Genomic DNA, 19,959 nt, shown 5'->3' on the forward strand with positions numbered 1-19,959 from the left:
CACACACACACACACACACACACACACACACACACACAAAACGACTGATAGTCTGGGTTCTAGGGCTGTCCCTGACTAAAGAAATTCTTAGTCGACTAACACTTATACGATTTTGTCAACTAATCGATTAGTTGATGTAATCGACAGAGCTGTGAGCTTTGAGAGGTGGTTAAGACTAGAAAAGCACAATATAAATGTAGTTAATTAACAATCTGTAAAACTGAGTTTCTCCACAATTAATCCAACGAAAGCACCACTTTAAATCTTGTGTTTACCATAAATGTGCTCAGAAGTTTCTTGGAAATGAGTAATTAAGCATGAATTAGCATAAAAAATGACTAATCGACTAAAGAAATCTTAGTCGACTAAGACCAAAACGACCGATTAGTCGACTAATCGACTAAGAGGTGGCAGCCCTACTGGGTTCTGTTTTATAAAGCAGAAGTTTGACGTGACTCACTGACCTTGGAGGAGCCTTTGGTGGAGCAGTAGAGTCCCGAGCGGCGGAGGAAGAAGTAGACCTTCTTCCAGGCTTTCCGACTGGACTCTTTGACTTGCAGGAAGCCCTGAATCTCTGGACACGTCCCAGACTTCAGCAGGTTCTGAGGAACACAAAACTCACAGCTCAGTGATTTTTGGCTTGCATTTGCCCCTAAATATTTAGCCAAATGTATGGGTTTTATTTTATTACAAAAAAATCTGATTGAAAAAAAAAAATTATTAAAAAAAATCTTTTCAAAATGTATGCGGTTGTTGAGCCATTTTTTAAACTAATTGACAGATGATATCTGAGCTGTGATCATCACAAGAGGGTCATTTTATGTGTACAGTAAGGGTGGGAATCTCCAGAGGCCTCACGATACGATATTATCACGATACTTATGTCACGATACGATATTACTGCGATTTTAAACATTTTGCAATATTCTGCGATATATTGCAATTCATTAACTTTTTTCCAACTTCAAATTTTTCCCAATTTCAAATGATGTCCCCAAAAGGGAACTTTGTCAACATCTGTTTTATCTAAAAAAAGATAAATTTCTCTGTTTGTTCATCTCACTTCAATTGTATTGCTGCAAAATCTGATTGTCAAGCAGACAGACTGACCAACACATATATATGGCGTCTGTGTATCGATACAGTATTGTCACAGAAAATATTGCAATACTATGCTGTATCAATTTTTTCCCCCCACCTCTAGTGTACAGGGCCGGAAAAAAAGCTTTAAAATCAGTTTGAACTGCTCTAGTGCTGAAATGCTTCGAGGATTGATGAATTAGTTGATCACCAGAAATTAATCGCAAACTAGACGCTAACCTGACGAGGGCAAAACATTTTTTTTATTTTATTTATTTTTTTTTTTTTTTTAAATCTGTGTGATTGAGGCTCCTGATTTCAGCCGGTTCACCTTAATGAGCTCTGACGATGTCATCCCCTTGCTGACATCTGCGCTGTCGGAGATCATGCACTCTGGGAAGAAGAGCTGAGAGACAGGAAAGACAAGGTTGTCATTAAAAAAAGAGAAATCCTTATTTACAAGACAAAGAAGCAGCTTCTGCTGCAGTCTGCGCTGCCGTCACTTCATCAGCAGGATTCTGCTTAGGACCGAGATGATCTAAAAACACACCTGGAAGGACTCCGGCTCCTTTGTTTAACAGGTATTTAGAGGCAATGGAATAACTTAGGCCTCCTGCACACTGGCTGCGTGGCGTGAGCGTGTCAGCTGCGTGGCGTGTCCGTCTGTATTTCGGCGCCCATGGTAACAGGTTTGAGCGTGCACGCTGTCTGCGTGTCACACACATCTCAGGCGCGTGCACGCTAGAAATAGGACCGACGCCTATTTTTTCACGCGACACGCAAGCGTGTTGGAAGCGTTTCCAGGCAAAATAGAACACGGAAAGATGTTTATATGTCATTTAGACACAAATACATTTAATAAATGACATTTTGATGTTTGAAAGTCTCTAGGTTTTCACATAAATGCAGATATAGATGCAATAAAAAAAAAAAAAAAAAAATAATGTATCTGTTTTCAAAGATGGCACCTGTCAATACAGAACGGAATATTCTGGAGCCTATTTTGCCGCCAATACTGCCGACGTTGTCTTTGCTGTAATCAGATCAGTATTCAGTAGTTTAAACATGAAGTACACTACTGCTTGAGTGCAGTAAATTTCCACAACTCTCTCTCCACATGTCGAACAAGGGTGAAGCTGCCACGCAACCGCCACACAGCTGCCACACAACAGAAACGCCACGCTCACGCCACGCAGCCAGTGTGCAGGAGCCCTAATAGTTCTGTTTATGACCGTGATTATCTTGAATACGCAGATGAAACACACCTCGATGCTCCTTCTTTAACATAAGTGTTAAGTAAATGTATGCAAAGTTAAGCCACATATGCGGCTGTCTCAGAGGGACACAGAGATCCTGCTGGTATCTTTGTTTGCATACGCAGATGAAAATGGCTCTGAGTGTGCAAATGACTCTAGAGCTGAAGTGCAGACTGACAAAATGAGTCGGCAACCATTTTAATAGTTGATCAATCGTTTCAAGCCCAAATAGTGAAATAAATGCCAAACATTCTCTTGTTCCAGCCTCTTGAATTAAAAAGGTTTGTTGCTTTCTCTTTCAGAAAATGTACAGTTTTGAATCAATTTAATCAGTTAAAAGTGCCAAATATTCCCCCATAAGGACTTCTCGATCGTAAGGATTTGCCACTTTTCTTTGTCTTATGTGATTGTAAAGTGAATATCTTTGGGGTTTCAGACTCTTGGTCAAACCAAACAAGACATTTTAAAAGGTGCTCTAAGCGATGTGGTGCGTTTTTTTTAGGCAACAAAATTTTTTTTGCAAACATCTCCTCACTATCTGCTAGCTGCCTGTCCCCTGAACACACTAAAAAAAAAAAAAAAAAAAAAAAACGTCTCTGTAGACAGCCCAGGCTCCACAAACGGCAACAAAAATAAACTGGCAAACCTGCACCACCAAACAAACAGTATTCTAGCCAATAACAAACAAGAAGGATTTGGGGGTGGGGTTTGTGCGCAGAAGGGAGGGGACAGGAGGAGGAGGGAGGGGCGAGCAAGCCTCGTTTTGTTTGACAATACTTTGAACGTCAACAAGAAGTGACGTCACCCAACATCGCTTAGCGCACCTTTAACACATCACCTCAATCTCTGGCCTTTATTTGAACTATTATTTTGGCATTTAATAGACCGACTATTAGGGGGAGACACTACAGGTAAATAGGGTAAAACTTTAGATAGATGAAGTGAATCTATGATCAAATTCGCCTCTGGCTGGAAGCAGTGTGGGCATACTTTATGGAGATGCTAGTGGGAGGTTTAACAAAACCAGTTATTAATGTGTCATCGGAGTTTAATAGCACCAGATCTGAGGTCATAAAATCCCTGAGGTGTTACGCAGCGTGTCTGCATCGGCACGCAAACCTGCCACTCATTCATTTTATTCATTGTTATTCAAAAGGCAGGGATGGACTTTTGTTCTGTCTCTTGTTGTTTTGAAGCCATTTTTTTCCAGAGCATGTATCACTGAATGTTTAGGGGCTTTGCGGCTGCGTACCATTGGTTTCCTGAAGAACTCGTACTTGGCGTAGTTTTTGCAGAAAACGAACCTCGTGTCGCCTTTCAGGGACCAGGTTGCCTGAACCTCCAGCACGACCTCGTGGTCCTCCAGACATCTCTCTGAGGAGACAGCAGAACGTTTTTAAAAGCCATTTCACACCATTTGGTTAAAGTTTTTTTTTTTTTTTGGTTTATTGTAAAGCACAGTGGTACCCAGGCCCAGGGTGGGGTGGAGCTCCAGGAGAGCCCAGTTCTCCTGGTCGCTGCAGTGAGCCGTCTGGACCAACATGTGGCACACCTCTCTGGCTGTCGCCGCCCGAGAAACCCACACCGAGCGGCTGTGGCTGTCCTCTCCGTACACCTTGATCAACTGATGGAGGAGAGGAGCAAATATTCAGGATCAATTTAAAAATACCAATAATGTCAAAAATGATGGAAGAATGGCTAGGGGTGGTGGCGTTTGAAAAAATGTCTAATCTGGAAAAAGGTTTTCCACATTAGAGGTCTATCCTAGAAAATGGGGAAAGAATCTGTTTTTTGTTGTTGTTTATTTCGTTAAATGGTTTGGAATATTGTAAATGGACTGTGTTTATATCGCGCTTTTATAGTCTAGTCCAGTGTTTCTCAAATGGGGGTACGTGTACCCCTAGGGGTACTTTGGAGGACTGCAGGGGGTACGGGAGATATTTAACTAAATTTTTAATAGTTACAAGGCAAGAACATTGTTCCTCTTTATGTAGAATTGTTTTTTCCTACCAAAAATGTAGGGGTGTCCCCGACTAAGGATTTACACATTCGAATCAGAATTCTTGAATCTTTCTATAGTCGACTGATAGTCGAATCATCTATGTGTGTGTGCGCATTAATTCTTTAAAACCTTCACCGTCCACAACATTCACTGGCCTCACGTCGAACACAATAAACTCTGCAATTTTGTCCGTGATTTCGCTTTTCCTTTTCTCGGACAATGCCGGTCTCAAATCTAGCTTTCTTTGAGTTAGTTTTTGCGCAGCTCCGGTAGCTTACTACTACTACTACTACTACTACTACTACTACTACTACTACTAGATGAACTGCCGTCGTCAGTCTGATACTGTGGGTGGATCTGGATAAATCTATCTATTTTAAGTCCCAACATATGATATTGCTATTTGTAAATTAAAAGCGCCGTTATATATGAAAGTAATAAACTTACCCGTTTTAAGTGGAAAGCCATGTTTGTTGTTGACGAGTGGTAGGACATGAGCTGTTGGCACAACTTGCCTTTTACTTTTTTTGGATCATCTTTTACCATTTCAAAGTGCATCCACACTTTAGATTTTATTTTTCCAGTCATTGTTAACATTAATCCCTGCCGCCAAGATGCTCCTCGTCTGTCACGGATCAGGGAAAGTGAAACTTAAATCTGTCACAGGGGTGGTTGGATTTACACACACACACACGTAAAAAATATTTATTGAACGCTTCTTTCTTTTCATGTTTTTTTTTTACAGCATTATCATAATTAAAACGCTGTATATAAGTTAATATAACCGTACAAAACCAGTAGTTCTGTGTGAAATTAAATTGACATTGAGCACCCCCATATTGCCAAAATGGTATGATCCTCGTTTGATAATAACACCTGCGAAGATTTGACTGTGAGATTGGTGGTCGAATCAGCCTCCGCATATCGATGCATCGAATCTCCGACTATTCGGGGTCACCCCTACAAAAATGTGACATTTGTGTCGCCTTCTTTGGACCTAATCTTGCCTTCCTTCCTATACTGTCCTACTTTTTACAAGTTTCTCGTTTTTTTCTTCTAATACTATTTTGACCTATTGCTTTACTTCCTTCCTTCTTTCTACCATCTTTTTTTCCAAGTTTTTGTCTTTTTTACAGTTTTTGTCTCTTTTTCTCATCAGCATTTAAATGTTTTTTTTCAGTTCCAAGGATGTAGTTTAGTAAATATATCGCTGACAGCGATGTACTGTTCCTGTTTATAGAGGAACAGTAAAATGATAAGCGCTGGTCAGGGGGGGTACATGGCTTATAGAAACTATTCAAAAGGGGTACATTATTGAAAAACGTTTGAGAACCACTGATCTAGTCGACTACTCAAAGCATTTTTACATAGAACAGGAACCATTCACACACATTTGTTGGTGTTGCGAGTTGTATGTTTTATGTTGTGTTAAAGAATAAAATAAAAAAAAAATTGTTAATCACAAAAATAATGTCAAAAATGTACTTAAAAGTTACTTTTCATGAAACCAAACCCCACATATTTACATCCAGTATTTGTCTCTCTATATTTAGCCGTTTTTATTGTTTGTGTCAGCCTCCTAGAGCTAAAAAAAAAAAAACTGTGTCCCCCAAAGGTGGGGGGACATTTTTTTGGGGGCGACTGAGCGAGCTGAACAAATGGTTACCGAATAATTTATCAAACACAAATGTCCAGCTTATTAAATGTGAGGATATGCCGCTTTGCTGTGATTGATATATTTGGCTTTTGGGGTGAATTTTCTTATATTTTACCTTTTCTAATTTTTTTTTTTTTTTACCATTCAGTAATGCTCTCTATATGCTGTATAGTAGGATTTTTTATTATTAGTGTCAGAGTCTGCCATTCCCAGGCTGGATTCAAGTTGCCTTCACAAGCATATCTGGTATTCATGGGTTGTAAAGAGTAATCAATTGAGTTCCCCCACTGGGAAAATTCATGTAACAACTCGAAACAACAAAAAGTCGGAAACAACTTGATTACATTAACATATTCTCATGGGATTCTATGTAATTCCTCAGTGAACTCTGAATTTAAAAAAGTTTTTGAATGAATGAGCGTAAAAGGTTGAAGCAAAACAGGTTTTAATGTTAATCTGATTTCACAACATACTTTTCACCGTTGGCTTTGTTCAAAGTAAGACGCCAAAATGTGAGTCCGAGAACCCGTCGACTGCACTGCCAACGCAGACACAGTCGACCTGTATCGAATAGGCCTTGACTCTTAAATTCTTCCTAAGTTTAGACCACAGGATTCATATCTTACTCTGTGTGACATAAGCTGTCTAGTAAACAAATAAATGCTCCTATCTTCCTGCTTTCTCCCGGTCTTCTCTGCATGTGTTCAGGATAACGATCGGATTAAAGAAGCAGCCGTGTGTGTTGGCTGTCTGTGTCTGTGATGCTGCTGCGGTGCTCTGGCTGCAGGTTATTCCAGGGTCAGGGCGTTCTTCGGAAAGCGCGCAGCTGTCTGACACAATGTCTGGATGCAGCAAACCAAAAGAAAACAAACCTGCCCGACCAGAAACCTGCAGGAGGCTGTCAATCCGCAAGTCCCGACTGGTTGGGCGAGTGCCGACGTCAGTCGGGGCAAATAATGCGCGAGTATCAACCGGGGGGAGGCTTTACGGGGGAGGAACATTCCTTCAGTGGGAACCTCACAGTTTAATATCTGGTCAGTACACTTCTGAGAGCTTTTTTCATTGTTTTTTTTGTTATTAAAGAGCAGGGGGGAGCTGGAGGAAAATAGTTCTGTGCTTGGGACATGAAGCTAACGACACGTGACAACAGTGGAGATCAGGTCCAAAAACATTGAACACTTAAAAACACACTGTAGCAGCATTTCATTTTGGGCATGCAATCTGAAATTTAATCTGCTGATCCATCCCCAAACTGATTTTACAGCTCACAAGGCTTGCTGACTTACAACTACACACATGTTATTGTGCGTGCCAGCAGCAACAGGCACAGATTTGCAATCAACATCTACATTATCATCATTCCAAAAACATTTTAAAAAGGCCACTAATTTTAAATGTCTTAAGACTTTTAAGATATTAATTCAGTCCATTTCGTACATTTACACCCTATTTTATTGCTCTTTTTTTTCGGACTTTCACTGCTGCTTAGTGTAACTATTGTTACTCAGAGGGGTGGTAGGGTTAGCCTTATTGTTGTTGTTCTTAATAATGTGTGAATAAAAAAATAAATAAACAGAGCTACACTTCTAAAATAAGTGGTGATCGTAAAGAAGAAATTGCTTCTGTGGGGAAGTAGAGTTTAAACTAGTCACACTAATAATTAAGAAATGATTTGTGTCATTTTTAAAGCATAACTTTGGTTCTCAAATGTTAGAATTCTTTTTTTCCTGAGAATAATGTTGATAAACTGAACATGTTTAGGTCCTGGACTGTTAGTTGAATAAAACAAGCTTTTGAAATAGATCACAGTGGCCTGTGAGACATTCAAAATTCGCAATTTTGTGACATCTTATAGACAAAAGATCACTTGATTAATCAGGGAAATACTTGGCTGATTAATCGATAATAAGAAAAGTCTTTGTTGCCTGTTTGTATGTTTGCATTCAATCAAATCTGATCAAACTACAGCCACACAGTCCCACTAAAAACACAATCAAACTCTCTTTTTTTTGACAGTTGAACTTGAATTGTTTCTCATTTATTCATGAATATTTAAGGTCACAGAGAAATGCTTTAGAGTTGAAGTGAGGTTGAAGATTTCCCTTCATTGGAACTAAGGAGCCGACACACAGAGAAGAGTGTGGCACGGCGATGTGCTGCTGTAATCACAGACATGTTTATCCTGGCGGTGTTTGGGAGTCAAAATAAGGCAGCGCTGGCATGGCAACACAGCTTTCCTGTCACTCACAATCATGACTGAACTTTAGCTGCACTATCAGCAACAAGTTAAGACACATTTAAAAAGAGATCCACCTGCCAGACCTACAGCTCAGGCAGGTGTGATGGGATTAACATAGTATGCGTGATTTGCCAAAACACAAATCAAAGCTGGCGTTGTTCGGTGTTTTTCTTGCTGTCAAAAAAAAAGAATGGCATGACAAGATCAAAACCAGCATTGTGTTGGTCCGTCGTCGTTGGGTCTCTGTCTGTGGCTTTCAGGTCCTACTGAAGACGTGAATCTTTAGAAACGGTTCACAAAATATAGTTTCCTATCTTTTTTTTCTAACGAAGAGAAATTTCCTCAAACAGCTGGTCACTGTAGTTTGTATTAAGCGTTACTCATACAGGAGGAAATAGCACATTTGTTGGGCACTATTTTCAGTAGCGGATTAATACACATTTAGTCTTTTCATGGGATTTGTTGACAGTTAGAATAACAAAGAATTAGCTGCAAAGATTAATCGAATAATCAATTAGTTTAAATTAATTGCCAACTGTTTTAATAATCGATTAATCGGTTTGAGTGAAAATCAAAGTCATCAGTCAAAATTCTCTGATGTCAGCTTGTTAAATGTGAATATTGTTCTAGTTTCTTCTCTCCTCTGTGACAGTAAACTGAATATCTTTGAGTTGTGGACAAAACAAGAGATTTGAGGATGTCATCTTGGGCTTTGGGAAACACTGCTCCACATTTTATTTTTACCATTTTCTGATATTTTATAGACCAAACAACTAATCGAGAAAATAAATCGACAGATTAATCGACAATGAAAATAACCCTTAGTTGCAGCCCTACACAGAATATAGCCAGACTTATCCTTTAAATGTGGATCCAAATTTGAATCTAAAATGAAGTTTGAATTCTGAGCTCTGACCATTTTATTTAATCTTTCACACATATCAGAGTGGGCAAATCAAGTGGGTAATACATATATTGTACTGTGTTGTGTTGTAGTGCTTGCTGCAACATTTGGCCACTCAATTGCACACGGACTACAAATGAAAATAGGCACATTTACACTGAGGGGAAAACTGAAATGTTAATGAATGTGCAAATGGGTTCAGGGTTCGACATAAGCAATGACCCGATGGCCCGTGGCCAGTAAAAAAGCTTGTCGGGCAAGTTGATTGACAGTCACTAAGCCGTTTGGGCCAGTGGCAGTGTGTGTGCCTATCACAGTCAAGAGTCAGGGTGGTGCACACTAGCAGGTAACGTAAGCCTAACAATGGCCACTAACTTCAACAGGTTTAAAGGCCAATGAATAAAAGTGAGTTTTAAGTAAGTCATGATTTAAAAATGTCAAGGCTGGGGGCCAATCTGACATGCAGAGGCAATTCATTCCACAGCCTCAGGGGCCACGACTGAAAACGCTCCATCTCCCCTATTTTGGAGCCACGTTCTAGGGGGCAACAAAGAGTAGCTGGTCAGCAGACCTTAATGACCTCAGAGGAGCGTGCGGCTTCAGTAGTTCAGCGATATAAGCTGGGGCTTGACCATTAACATACTGTAAATATAGCCTCATTCTGTCAAAAGGTGTTATGTATAATTATAAAGCTTGTCAGTAACTTATGTAATTAATTTATGTAATTTATTTATGAATCGTTCGAAAACTTCAATTATGAAATTAATGTGTTTTATAAAATGTTAAAATGTGAATGAATTTATGGGGGTTAAGAATGAATATATATATATATATATATATATATATATATATACTGTATATGTTGGAGCCTGGGATTGTAATGTAATTGTATTTTATTCCCTAAACTGCTATTTAAGCCATTGCTGATTTAATTCATTCTTCTAACTTCCCTATTGTTGACCTTGGTTTTACCATGCACGCTGTTTAATATTACATTTTGTGGTGTTGTGTTTGTTACGTACTTTTTTTGTTCATGTAGCCTGCTGTTGTTTATCTATGTATCCCCTGTATATGCCCTGCTTGAAAAGCATTATGGGTCAACTTATGCGGTTTTAAATGCGCTATATAAATAAAGATGACTTGACATCTTACAGCTACAAAAAAACACTGAAACCAGACGCCTAAAGTCTGGTGTGTCATTAAACCCTTTAAGGTTCTACAGACTTCAGACTTCAGCTGCTTACTAACGAGGCTTTGAACTCACATGTTTGTTAGTCGCCGGTGGAGGAAGTGAACTGATGAGCACTGGAGACTTGGAGGGGCTGCACAGCTCTGGAAACGGGTTGGGTATCGCCGGGACAGAGGAAGAGAATGACTCGGTGCCTTTCGCCCTGGAAAAAAGTGACAGAAATGAAGAAAAGAACACAAAAACAAGGCAGGAAGAAGCTGATAAATTATCTTATCAAACATTCATTTACAACTAAATGCCATTAAAGTATAAGTCTGGAGATCTTCTATATTTTTTCTTATTTGTACCAACGACTGTGTATTAGGGCCATTATAGGTCAAAAATAATTATAGAGCCGAGGGAGGGGGGGGAATATTCTGAAAAAAGAATTTCTCAGAATTTAAGTTAAAGTCGTACATTTTCGGGTCCAAACTTGAATTTCTATATCATTTCTAAAGTCATAAATAAAAAGTAAAAAGTTCCTGATGCACACAAGCCATCAATATGCAAATCAGTAGTTTCCTTCTGAATTGGCCCAATTCACAGCAATGTCTTTTCAAGTCAGGATGCTTATGATCAGGGCTCAAAATTAGCACCGGCCGCCAGCAAAATGCTGGTAAAATATGCAAATGGAGGGTAGATTTCCTTTACTCACCAGCCAAAAAAGTAATGTTAAACTAGTGACTAGTGAAGGGAATCGTTGAATGCATGGGTGGGAAGTTTACTCCATTTTTACCTGAATTGGCATCAGTTTTTTGTATGTTTCCCCCTCAGAAACACTGGATTTAAACATGCATATTCCTTTTAGATGTGGAAAAACAGGGATAGCAGTGAAGAAAGTAGAGTAAAATGAGTATTTCCTCATTGCTTAATTTAATTGCAAAGTATAATTTGCTCATGCATACACAGCTTATACACAGCAAGCAGCGGCTTCTGTGGTGTGAGGAGGTTGAGCCAACCTTGCAACGTGAAGCAATGGGGTTTCTTAACAACAAAAATAAAACACTATGTTTTTCTGGTATATTTCTCACTTTAATCTGAGAGAATTTCTGACTTTTTTCTCGCAAATGTATGACTATAATATCAGAAAATATCTGTTTTTTTTCTCTCTCGTAAATGTGTGAGTGTTGTTTTGTAAATGTATCACTTTAATCTAAAAAATGTTGAGTTTTTTTCTCAGAATGGTACCCCCCTCCCAGGCTTCGTAATATATTTATTTTGTTACCGACAATGGCCCTAATATGCCGTCGTAATTTTGTGTATTGGAACTTTAAACAGACAAGAAAATGTTCCTATCTTGCCTTGCCTTAGCTAAACACTGCTTCATTTTGTTGTATAGTCAGAAAAACAAGCCAGTGTCCAGATAATAATGTTTTACCATTTATTTGGCAGCATTACTATTGACATAATGACCTCATTATATAAAGAATACACTGCTTTCTTTGTCTTCAGGGCAGAAGAAAGAAAAAGGCACCACGTATATGTGAAGACGCAAGGAAGTGAAACAGAAACTTGACGCAGCGTCTCTAACAGCAGAGCACACAGTCCCAGCCCACTCGACAATCACACTTTTATGACTTGTGTCTTTAAGGCTTTGAGACAGTTTCTAGCTGTCTCAACAGAAACTGCTTTACACGTCACACGACTTTTGGCCTGAGTTTGAGTCATGACTTGAGTCAATACCCTCCTTAAGAAGACTATTGACTCATGCCCACTGTGTGTGCATGTTGGGCAACCCGCCCAGAGTGAGTAATGCTGTCTGTGTGCACGCTCCTGTTGATCATACCTAGGGCTGCGCAACTAATCGCAATTTTATTGAAATCCGAATATGAACTAGTGCAATATCCAAATTGCATATTTGTTAAAGGCAAACTATGTGTAAAACCGTTCTAAAATAAAGTATTGTGGTGCTGCAGAGACGTCCCGGCCTACAAATCGTATCCTACAGACTAGAGAAAAAAAAAAATCTTTGTTTGGTACAGATCCTTCGCAAAAAAAATAAAATAAATATCACACTTCAATCTTTTATTTTTTTTATATATTTTTCAATGAAAAGGAGATTAATGATACAAAAAGGATCATTCCCTCCAATATTGTGAATCATATCACAATATCAGTCAAAATAAACACCATTACTGTGGATATTTTCCTAATATCAGCCCTAACCGCACCTGTTCAAGGTGATCCTGATGGGCAGGGAGCGCCGTACGGATGGCGAGTCGGCTACCAGAGGAGCCAGAGTCAGAGTGGAGCTCCCCAACAGCGTCTCTGCTCCTCCAGACGCCTCCGTCATCTCCGAGCCCTCGAATACTTCCATCCAGGGACCGGCCACCTCCATCATGTTACCTGAAGGGGAAGGAGGACGTCCGATGTTTAGCCTGTTGGCATTAGAGCTACAAAGATGAATCAATATACGTCAACTATTACATTAATCGTCAACTAAGGTGATTATCCATTAATTGGGTTGGAGTCATTTTTTATGAAAAAGAAGTCATAAATTCTCTGATTCCAGCTTCTTTAATGTGAATATTTTCTAATATTTACATTTTTTTCGCTCCTCCTACTATAAAGACAACAAACCCTGTCTTCTGGACACTAGAGCGGCAAAGATTAAATGATTAGTTGATTAGTTGTCAACTATTAAATTAATCGCCAACTATTTTGATAATCTGTTTGATCATTTTTTTTTATTTAAAAAAAAATGTCAATTGCCGCTTGTTAAATGTGAATATGTTCTAGTGTCTTCTTTCCTCTGTGACAGTAAACTGAATATCTTTGAGTTATGGACAAAACAAGACATTTGAGGACCTCATTCTGGGCTTTGGGAAACACTGATCCACATTTTTCACCATTTTCACAGATTAATCGACTATGAAAATGGTTAGTTGCTGCCCTAATTTACATAACTTTATAAATCAAGAACACTAAATGTACATTACTTTGTTCTGGTACATGCATGCAGTGCATATAGAAAATATGCAGACTGCATGCTTCCATCATTCACTTCTTTGAAAATAGTTTTTGAACGGAAGGTAATGGGTTTTATATATAAATATATATTATTTGTTTTCTTTTATTACTTGTCTCTGTTTCAAGTTGTTCAGTGTGTAGCGGTTGTTTGTCATTGTCTGTTTTATTGTTATTTTCTATGTTGGACTGTTGTATAACAAGTTTTTTTTCTAATTTCTTTTCTTCAAAGCCAGAAACAAGGTCTGCAAATCTGCATCGGTTGCACTTTATTCAAATGTAACAATGCCTACATGTCAAATGAATTCATGACATATTCAGACCAAACACACGCAGTAACAGGTGTTGTTATCATGTAGGGTAACGTACGTGTGTAGAAATTCCAGTTTGTAATATTCCTCTCTGGCTCTGAGCCACGAAAAGTCTATTTTTAGTGACGCAAGTGTGACTCAACTATGCCGTTTTCCTCCTGGCTTAGTTTGTTATTGAGTTTAATGATTTGCAGTTGTTATTGAATCATTAATATGATTGCGGTTATCAGGGCCAGCCCGCTCTGAGGCAGCAGCAACAACAACACAAATACTGGCTTCAGATAATCCGCTGCAGATCTAAAAGATTCACTACGCATAAAGTTTGATACCAAAAGTGAAGTTGAAAATATCAGATATACAGTATGTTGACATTGGAAAGTTCTTCTTAATAATAACATAATATTTCTTTCATTTATATCACCGAACCCTACATCAGATGGTATCTAGCGTCCAGCAGGGCTGCAACTAACGATTATTTTCATCGTCGATTATTCTGTTCATTATTTCCTCGATTAACCGATTAGTTGTTTGTGTGTCTCTAAAATGTCAGAAAATGGTGAAAAATGTGGATCAGTGTTTCCCAAAAGCCCAAGAGGACGTCATCGCATGTCTTGTTTTGTCCACAACTCAAAGATATTCAGTTTACTGTCACAGAGGAGAGAAGAAACTAGAACAATATTCACATTTAACAAGCTGGAATCAGAGAATAAAAAGAAAATGACTCAAACCGATTAGCAGATTATCATTATAGTTGACAATTAATCAACTAATCATTTAATCGTTGCAGCTTTAGTGTCCAGAAAGACAGGGTTTATGGTCTTGGTATTACCATGCAGCATATGTGAGGAGAAGAGTGGCAGCCTGCAGGTTTAGAGACAGACACAGTGTTCTGATCAGGTGAGGACGCAGAGAGAATCTGAAAATATATCCTTTAACACACACACACACACACACACACACACACACACACACACACACACACACACACACACACACATTAGCTTTTCCAAACACAAAACCCATACATGCAGCAGTTAGTGGTTTAAAAATCTCTCCCAATCAAATGTACAGTATTTAAAAGTGTGTAAACAGGTGTACGTGTGTAGAAAAGTGTCTAAAGATGTTGGGCTGCAACAAACAGTTATTTTCATTACCAATTCCCAATTGTGTTTGATAAATCATTTCATTAATAGATGATTATCAAATGTTAGAAAACCGTAAATAAAAATTAAATAATAAAAAAAACATCAAATGTTCCAAGAACCCAAGATGACGTCTTCAACTTGCTTTGTTTTGTTCTGCCAACAGACTAAAACTCCAAACATATTGAGCTTATTGTCACAAGCAACAAATCCTCACAATCTAAAAGCTGACTGAGTGATGATTTGCCATTTTTGCTTAATAAACTGATTAAACATGATAAATAGATTATTAAAATTGCTGTGAATACATTTATTTGTATTTGTTTCAGCATCATAACTGCTAAAACAAAGAGCTATAGTTATCTAACTGTTTTAAATTATAACAAATACTACAGTAATACGCTACAGTATATAGTAGGTCAATGATAATAAGGGTCTCCTAAATATGAAGCACCTGAGACATTATATTACACATGCTGGGGGTGGAAACACTTGATATCAGACTAACACCTAACACCTCACAGACTAACGCAGACCATGTGTGCTGAAATAACTGCTGTGAAGGAATACAAATTCACAAGTCCACATTAAACCCTTTAAAGTTCATGTTAAGAAATGTTAAATTACTTTCATATCTCTGTCACATTTTGCCTCTCATATCTGTAAACAAAAGATGGAACAGACTAACTCCTGGATGTTTAAAAAGCCTAAAATCGAAGAAAAAACAGGTATAGTCAAAGCGCCAAAACCTCATACTGAAACTAAATAAAATAGCTCCCCCTTCCTCATTAAAGCTCTGTCGACATTAAGACACTTTGATTAAGTTGACACTAACACAAAGACAAATTCGGCTAACTTCGGCTAAAACCTCTCTTTGTGTGAACTTTATATTCGCGGTTAAAGGCAGCCTGCACCTGTTTCTGCTTGTGCTAGCTTGGTAGCATCTCCGGACAAAACAGCAACGTTGCCTACCTGTGAACGCTGAGTGGTCGGTGGGCAGGTTTCAGCTGTCGGCCATCGTTTAAATCCCAAAATGGGATGCTTTGTTAGCTTAGTGTGTTTTTTTTCTTCTTCTTCTTTATACGTGGCACACAAAAACAGGATGCCGTGTCACTACTAAAGTGGCAACAACATTGAGTGAAGAGGTAGCTAGAAGAAGGGCGGAGACTGGCCGTAAGGTGTGCACGGTAAACCCGCCCTCCCTCTCTCCCTCACCGTGGCGATGGAGCCGTTATAGTAGGTCAGTGGGTTCAAATATGAGTTACTTCTGGGTTCATGTACTTTTCATGTTCATTCAATGGAATTCCATTGCTAGGCAACAGCCTGGCCCCTTGTTAACCAACTCCTTGTCAGTAGATGTAATTCATACCAGAATTAGGAATCCCACTATGGCCAATATGTCAATGCTATGGCCACGCCCAGACCCGCCCTTGACCTCGATTGGTTGGGGTTAGGGTTAAGGGATTGGTCAGGGGGATAGGACCTCATGGACGCTTGGCCAATAGTAGTGTGTGAACGCTATTGAAGGGCGGGTCTTGGCGTGGCCATAGTGGGATTCATAATATCGCCACCGGGGGACCCGAAGCTCAACGCCAGGCCAATGCAACGGGTCCCGGGGACCTGGTTAGGACAACACAAGGGCTAAGGAAGCTCCAGGATTTCCTTATACCCACTTAAAAATGCCCAATAACACGTAACAATATACTTTGCATTGTAACTTTGATATATTCTGAATTGTCATCATTGTCGTTGATGCTCAAAACTTCCCTGGGGGAGGACTCCAAGACCCCCCCACTATGAAATGCCCCCCCAAAAAGGCCCATTCTGGCCCATATATATATATATATATATATATATATATATATATATATATATATATATATATATATATATATAGTACAGTATACCCACTACAATACATCAATACATTAGACTACACCACTGCTTCATACTGCAACAGGAAATCACCTTGGGGTCATTTAGATTGTTTATGTTTACAACACAGTCTTCACTGGTGGAAAGTAACTAAGTATATTTACTCAAGTGAGGTACTTGTACTTTACTTTCTATTGAGTATTTCCACTTTATGTTACTTTATAATTCTACTTCACTTCAATCTGGAGACAAATATTGGACGTTTTACACCAATTTATTTAATAATATAAGGGGAGACAGTGCAGCTGAATAGGGAAAATAAAATAAATGAACTAATAGATATCACCATGAAACTTCTCCAGTTGAGAGTTTTTTTGTATTACAATTTTCCTGAAATGTTATGTTTAAATTTGCAAACGAGGCATTATCCTATTCAATATGTGCTAATGTGGATACATTTCCAGAACAGAAGTGTGAACATTGGATAAAGCCAGGTTCAAAATTCTTGTTTCATTTTGTTCAAATATTAGAGTCGAAGGTTTTTACAAAGGGAATTATGGATATCTCTTTTATCACTCCATAAATCAGAAAATACTCTCAACAGGCATCCGTCATGTTATTAGGAATAAAATGTTGTATAAATCAGGCTAGGAGTGGCATTTATTTAACCCTTCACCGTCGTCCATGAACTTCATCCAGGTCATTCCAGGTCAAAATTGAAAAATGCGTTGTTTTTGGAACTTTATCCAACTTTTTTGAAATCTTTTTTAAACGTTTTTGTACCTCTTTTTAATGCTTTTTTAAATGCATGGTCAATAAACCTAATAAAATTACATTTACCTAATTTTTGAGTTTGAAAAAAATCAGATATTATGAATTATTTTGACTAATAGAATAAGATCAGAGAATGTTGAGTGAATCACAGACTGGTTTATGTCAAAATTTGGTCAGGATGCTGTTTTGAAACCATTAAAAAAAAAAAAAATTCTTTCCCAAATGCCATGAAATTAAATAAATCAACCAAAATTCAATGGAAGGAATCATTAATTTTACCTGCGAAGAACATGGATGTAGGTATTGTATGGCTTCCATACAACATACATGCGTTCATCCATGTTATTTTGGGGCAATTTGGTTGTTAAGAAACCCATATTTCTGATATAAAAAACTGACAACACAAGGGTTAACTAGTTGTACTGAAAGCTACCTGTCTCCACCTAGTGGTTGAATCTGATGAACTGAAGAGTGACTGGTGACCAGCTGGTTATTTCTTCACTTGACATGTACGGTTCACTCTGAACAAAAGTTTAACCACATGTTTCACCTGGGTTACATATCAACAGACCTGTGAAGCTCTGGTGGCAACAAAGGACACATAAAAGATGAGATTCAAACACTTTTGAGCTGATTAGATTAGATTAGATAATACTTTATTCATCCCACAATGGGGAAATTCACTTGTTACAGCAGCAGTTTTACAACAGGCAAACAACAGACAATGTGCAAAAAGTACTGAATGAATGTAAAGTGGAATTATATAAAAACTATTGTGAATAAAAGTAAAGTGCGCTGGCCATAGTACGAAAAATATTGTAATGAAAGTAAGTAATTGACGTGAAATCAGATTGAATAGTATGTAATTAAATAACATAGCAAAAGTAATTAACCATTATATAACTGATATTGAAGTGTGACCATAATATAAATAATATTGAAAAAGTAAGTACTCGGAATGGAAAAATATAAATACAGATAATAGCAATAAAGATATAGAGCCGTGGTGAGTGGTGGGTAATTGAAACAGGAACAACCTGGTGGTGCAGGTGTTGTAGGGTCTGATTGAGGCAATTGTTCTAGGAAATAATAATAATTACTGTAGTATTCTAACAGAGAGGACATATTTTAGTCTCCAGCAGCTGCATGTTTGCTCCTGGCCTGACAGGGAGAATGTGCTGACTCATTCTTTCACATCGTCATTTTCCTTAAAATCTTAAAATATATATAGAAACCACTTACTAACCCCTAACCCTAACCCTAACCCACTACCTACTGTACGTACCTCAGCACAATTCTGACTTAAGTATTTCAATTGTATTCTACTTTATAACTTTAGGTACTTTGCAGATTATGTACATTTTTCTATTAATTTATTTAGCTTGTGAATATCTTTGGGTTTTGGACTGTTCAGACTTTGAGACATTTTATGGACCAAACCATGAATCAAGGGAATAATCAATCATGTACATTAGGGTGTCAAACGCATTTTCACTAAGGGCCACACAGGAAAAGAGAATCACATCAAGGGCCAGACGGGTGCAGTCTATTGACAACAGTTAAATATCTTTGACTGTATACAGCATGCCGCTTTTTTTGTCATTTTTGTTGCATTTTCTGACTTTTTTGTGATTATTTTTGTTAATTAATTTGTTGTTTTTGCAACGTTTTGTTGTTTCCCCCCCATTTTTTTCAACTTTTGTCACACTTAGGTTGAAATAAAGCCCTGAAAAGTCACCAAAGAGTTCCTTAGCCATCAGAGTGTTTTAGCAAATCAAGCAAAACGATGATTACATTTTTTTTTTTTAACATGTTTCACAGCCTGAATATGCAATCTCTCTGGTCCTGGGGGAATTTCTGAGTCTCAAAGTCGGCAAATCTGCCAATTTCTGCTTTGAGTGTTGCGTAATAACGGTGTGAAAACAGTTTCCTGTCTGTTTGGGGGCCAAAATGTTTTGTGAACCTACGCTGACCGAATCAAAGACTGCAAGGGGCCGGGTTCGGCCCGCGGGCCTTGAGTTTGACACGTGTGATGTAAAATCATTAATTGCAGCCATGCAGCTGAGGCTGCTGGGAACATCGTTACTTTTGCAGACATTTGGTCATAAAGCAAAGTGTTGGAAGAAGTTTGAAGCTCAAGAAAAGTCTCTCTCAGCACAAACTGCTGGAGGAAATCCTGTTTATTATTGGGTTTCTCTAAATATATATATATTTATATTGAAACTTTATCACCACTATCAAATTTCATGGAATAACGGATTTAACTCTCATTCAGTGCATTTAATCAAGTACTGTACTTTGGCACAATTTAGCATTTCTATTTTATACTGGTTTTGGCGTGAAGGAGAGCTTTGCTTTTGTTTGTCAGTATGTATGTCTGATGTATGTTTTTCTTGAGGTCTCCTCAAGTTGTTTTGTCTAATTGTGAATGAATTGTATAAGTTTGCCTTGAAAATGAGATGCTACATCTCAAGGGTTTATTCCTAATAAAAATGAATTTCCAATACTACTTTAGTTACATTTA

At 38.2% G+C, this 19,959-nt stretch overlaps 1 protein-coding gene across 2 annotated transcripts in view; it reads right to left on the reverse strand.

Moving 5' to 3' along the window:
• The window catches only part of grb7 (growth factor receptor bound protein 7), a 27,234-nt gene extending 11,095 nt beyond the window's left edge, over window positions 1-16,139 (reverse strand). Inside the window, exons 1-8 of one of the 2 annotated variants that reach the window (XM_028568016.1) lie at window positions 15,759-16,139; window positions 14,474-14,573; window positions 12,538-12,712; window positions 10,403-10,529; window positions 3,804-3,960; window positions 3,589-3,710; window positions 1,412-1,486; window positions 465-602 (exon numbers count right to left, since the gene is read on the reverse strand). In XM_028568016.1, the coding sequence (XP_028423817.1) occupies window positions 465-602; window positions 1,412-1,486; window positions 3,589-3,710; window positions 3,804-3,960; window positions 10,403-10,529; window positions 12,538-12,712; window positions 14,474-14,483 (804 nt within the window). In that variant the 5' untranslated portion in view covers window positions 14,484-14,573; window positions 15,759-16,139. The remainder of the gene's footprint in view (window positions 1-464; window positions 603-1,411; window positions 1,487-3,588; window positions 3,711-3,803; window positions 3,961-10,402; window positions 10,530-12,537; window positions 12,713-14,473; window positions 14,574-15,758) is intronic. The other variant, XM_028568017.1, reaches the window with a different exon arrangement.
• Window positions 16,140-19,959: the final 3,820 nt, after the last annotated feature.

The sequence above is a fragment of the Perca flavescens genome, chromosome 21, assembly GCF_004354835.1.
Source record: "Perca flavescens isolate YP-PL-M2 chromosome 21, PFLA_1.0, whole genome shotgun sequence".
Lineage (NCBI taxonomy): Eukaryota > Metazoa > Chordata > Actinopteri > Perciformes > Percidae > Perca > Perca flavescens.